Source organism: Otolemur garnettii, unplaced genomic scaffold, assembly GCF_000181295.1.
Source record: "Otolemur garnettii isolate 467f Iridium unplaced genomic scaffold, OtoGar3 scaffold00205, whole genome shotgun sequence".
NCBI classification, from domain to species: Eukaryota; Metazoa; Chordata; class Mammalia; order Primates; family Galagidae; genus Otolemur; species Otolemur garnettii.
In genome coordinates this window covers 2,275,153-2,279,354 of record NW_003852600.1, presented here as the reverse complement: position 1 = coordinate 2,279,354, position 4,202 = coordinate 2,275,153, and the positions used below count along the sequence as shown (strand labels likewise).

The window sequence follows — 4,202 nt, the reverse complement described above, 5'->3', positions numbered from 1 at the left end:
TGTTGACTGAGATTTGCTTTACAGCATTTTGGAAAAAAAAAAAGATGAAGCCCACTTGAAAATGAAGATAAGGCCCAGGGAGGCTCACGACGCTGTTCTTCTCACACTGGGGAGTATGTACAAAGTGGAACAACACATATTTCTAAGACACAAAAGAGACACACCTAGCAATTTAACAGAACAAATCACTAAAATCAATACATTATTACCAATTATTCCAAGAAAGCAAAAAAGGTTGTTATCCCTACTTGCCCAAAGTAATATAATCCAAGTTCAATTTTGTTTGTTCTTTAAAAAAATAGAATATTCAGTGTGGCTATACTTTTCTGAGTCTTGACTAATACCAGGAATCACACAAAAGGATGATGTGCCACCTTTATATAAGACACAAAGTTTTTATTATGTGGGTAGCCACCAAAAATAGGGAAAGAATCGGGAAAACTTCAGCAGATAGGTTTTGAAAATAATAAGTACACACTACCATGCAGACACAGCCTCAAATAAGGGGCTGTGAACTCCAAAAGGATACCCAAGAGGAGAAACACTGCCAGGCTTTATGTTTATTTGTATAATCTTAAAAAGTAGACCTTTTTAATTGAACTATTACAACACATTAATTTTGTTGAAACAGAATTTCTGGTTTGCAATGCATTTGTCTTCACCTGTGCTTCAAGGAAATAATAAAGTCAGCTGTACATGAACCAGCCGAACAGGGTAAAAGCTCAAAAGAGCAAACCTCGGAGACAGACGCTGCCGGGGACTAATTAAGTCCGTACACTTGAGAGACGCAGTGCTGCTCAGAGAGGTGGGGCAGTCTCTGTCCTCACTCTTATTTTCTCTTGTGCTGTTTCAATTTCTAAAGACCCTTGATATTGTCTTACCAAAAAAATGTTTCCCAAGAGATACCATTAGGGTGCTTTGTCAACATGTGACATTTCAAATCCCTGCTGGACGGCTGGGCTGGGTGATACATGAGGCACAGGTTTTCAATAGCACAGCGCAGCCCTGGTCCCACAGGAGCCTCGAGAGCACTGTCTAAGCAGACCCTCCAGGTTCACGTTACTATTTTAGTCCAGGCACACTCTTTCAACTGCCACAGGATGCAATTAAAGCAAAACTTCCACCTGGGCTAACTTGGGAACAATCTTGTCAACAGCAGCTTGTCCTGATTCTACATCGTTTCCATAGTCTCCTTAATACTAGAAGTTTCCATGTCTAAAGATGATGGGACTTTCTTTAATGCCTAATTGTTTGTTTACAATGAAGAGAAATTCTTGTGAATGCACAGCATAACTAATAAAGATGTAAATGTGGGACTAATTCAGCACAGACTGCAGTTTATCTACAGAGGAAATGCAGCTTCTCTCACTTAATCTTTCTCCACTCTTTGTCTGCTTATGCCCTCCAAGTATATAAAATGCATAGCTCAATCATAAAACAAAATAAAAAGTATTAGTATATAAACTTAGGTTAGAATACAAATGCAATAAAATCATATTAAATATAATTATTAATTTATGGTCACTTATCACTTACCTTTTAAAAATAGAGAATGCTAACTTACTGTGTTTCATTAAAGTGAACCACACTTTAAGGGATTTCTATTTATAGTGAGAGATAAGGCATCAAATAATTTTAACTGATAACTAAGATTTAATATTTGATGAACTTTCTTAATCTCTCTCAAAATAGTTCTATAAACTGACTTACAACCTACGAGCCACCAAACTGCTGCTTATTTCCTGCAGTAGCTCAGTCATTAAAAAAAGTAAACGAGTTCTAAATGGAATTTAAAATGTTTAAATGTTTCTGTTTAAATGTTTCTGTTCCTAACAACAATCAGACGTTGGAATGATTCTCTGGCAATGTCTTCAAGTTTTTCAAACCACACCTGTATTGACCGGCTATCCGGGAATGACCTCTCACAGGGCCGCCATGCCAGGGGTTTTCTTTTAAAATAAAGGAAAGCACTTGTTCCTTCAGTGGGGGAAATGCCTCCCCCAGAGCAGCCACACCACGGCCCTACCTCCAGTCCTGGGGTCTCTGCTGCTTAGTGTTCCTTGGTGCATCTACGTTTCTGACCTGGGCAGAAGCCTAGACTACGGCTGAAACAGCCAAATTCCGAGGGGTCTAATTATGGAATAGATGTCCTGGAGCAAGAGAATACTTTTCAATTTAAATCAGGCAATTTAAAATAAAATGCACCTGGATTAAGAAATACTGTCCTAAAAATAAGCAAACAGGGCCATTGGTCGCAAAATGGCGGCACTGCAGGCTGGGCTACAGCAGTCCTCTCCAACCTCCCCAGCGCCCTGTGGCTGTGATAGTTGAAGGCCCTCCGTTCTTCCTGGATGGGCAGGGCAGAGCTGGAGAACAAAGGCAGCTAAGAAGAACAGATCTGGGCCTTTTGAACAGGCCATGGAACAAATCTGAATGAAGAGAAGGCTGAAGAACCCAGTATGCAGATCAGACTCTAGATTAGCATTTATTTTGAAATAATATTTTACCAGTTTAAAGTGGTTCTCAGAAGGACGATGGCACTTCTTTGCTGGGGATACTTCAGGTCCTGGATGCCACAAATTGGTTCTTAAATTCACCAAGAAGAAAGAGTCTCCAATGAAACAGTCGTGCTCGCATGGCTGCAGTGGCTTATTAGCAAAGGGGTCGGGGTGGCAGCACCACTCCCCAACCAAGGCCCCCCAGTCCTCGCCGGGCAGGGGGAGCACCCTGAGGAGCTTCCTGGGTGGGGGGGAGAGGAAAAACTGCTTTACATGGAACTGAATGCAACTAACATTTTCTTAATGAAATCAGCATGGTGGATCAATGAAACCCACCAACTAAACAAAAGGTTTGTGACTTTTCTCCCAATTATAAAAGTAATACTATAGACAATTTTAAAAACGAAAATAACTTTAAAGAAAACAAAATCATTCTTTCTCACTGCCCCAAGATAACTACTTTTTACATGACTGTACATTTCTTTGCCAAGAAGAGATACATTTGTCCACATCATGCAAAGTCTGGGATCAGTGGACACACAAAACTGCATCCTGCTTTTGTTGTTTTAGTTAATTATATTATGATTCTTAATAAATCTACAACATTCAATTCCATAGGTAGGTCACAACTCTTGCGGTCGTTTTCTCACTATTATATATTCAGGTTTTGAGTTTTTCATTATCAACGTCCCTGTGAGAAATAATCCTATAGGAAATTTGAGACATTTCTGATTATGTCCTTGGGAAAAAGTCCTGTGTCAGGTGATAAGCAAACACGATATGCATGTTCTAAACCCAACACCCATCTGGGAAACTTCTTTCCACAGGGCGGGACCAGCCTATATTTCTTCCACTCCCCCTTTCACAGTTGAATACTATCATTTTTCCATCTTTGCACGAGCAATGAGTAAAAATGTCCTCAATTACTGGTGAGACTGAACGGGTTTTCCTATTTATTGATCACTGTGTTTCTCTGTAAATTGTGACCAATGACTCCTTTCCAACGAGGCGTTGCTTTTGCCAAATTGTAAAAGCATTAAGAGTATCAACCTTCGTTTACCACCTATTACAATTTGTTTTGGTGTTACTGCCTTTATTAATATAATTTGTTTTACATGACTTAAATTTCAAATCATCTAACAAATTTCTTCTGTGATTTCTTCCATTATTGTATCTTAATAAACTTTTAATTTTGGAATAATTTTAGATTTACAGAAAAGTTACAATGATACTTCACCTAGCTCTCCCTGGGGTTGCTATCTTATATAACCCTGGTAGATTTGTCAGAACTATAGATTTTATCTGGATTTCACCAGTTTTTCCATTAATGTCCTTTTTCTCATTGTTCCAGAATCCAATCTATGACAATACCTAGCAATCTGTGACAACACTTAGCAACTCATGATAACACTTAGTAACCCATGATAACACTTAGCAACCCATGGCAGCACTTAGCAACCCATGACAACGCTTAGCAATCCACGATAACACTTAGCAATCCATAACAGCACTTAGCAATCCATGACAGCACTTAGCAATCCATGACAGCACTTAGCAACCCACGGCAGCACTTAGCAACCCATGGCAGCACTTAGGAATCCACGACAGCACTTAGCAACCCACGATAGCACTTAGCAATCCATGACAGCACTTAGCAATCCATAATAGCACTTAGCAATCCATGACAGCACTTAGCAATCCATG

The 4,202-nt window shown here is 39.5% G+C and overlaps 1 protein-coding gene across 4 annotated transcripts in view; it reads right to left on the bottom strand.

Moving 5' to 3' along the window:
- UBE3D (ubiquitin protein ligase E3D) overlaps positions 1-4,202 on the bottom strand; it is a 48,031-nt gene that overhangs the window by 24,314 nt on the left and 19,515 nt on the right. For all 4 annotated transcript variants that reach the window (XR_002770921.1, XR_002770922.1, XM_023507790.1 and 1 more), the window contains exon 4: positions 2,508-2,739. Coding sequence is in view for 2 of the 4 variants with exons in the window: in XM_023507790.1 (XP_023363558.1) it covers positions 2,508-2,739 (232 nt within the window). In the remaining 2 variants the exon portion in view is untranslated. The remainder of the gene's footprint in view (positions 1-2,507; positions 2,740-4,202) is intronic.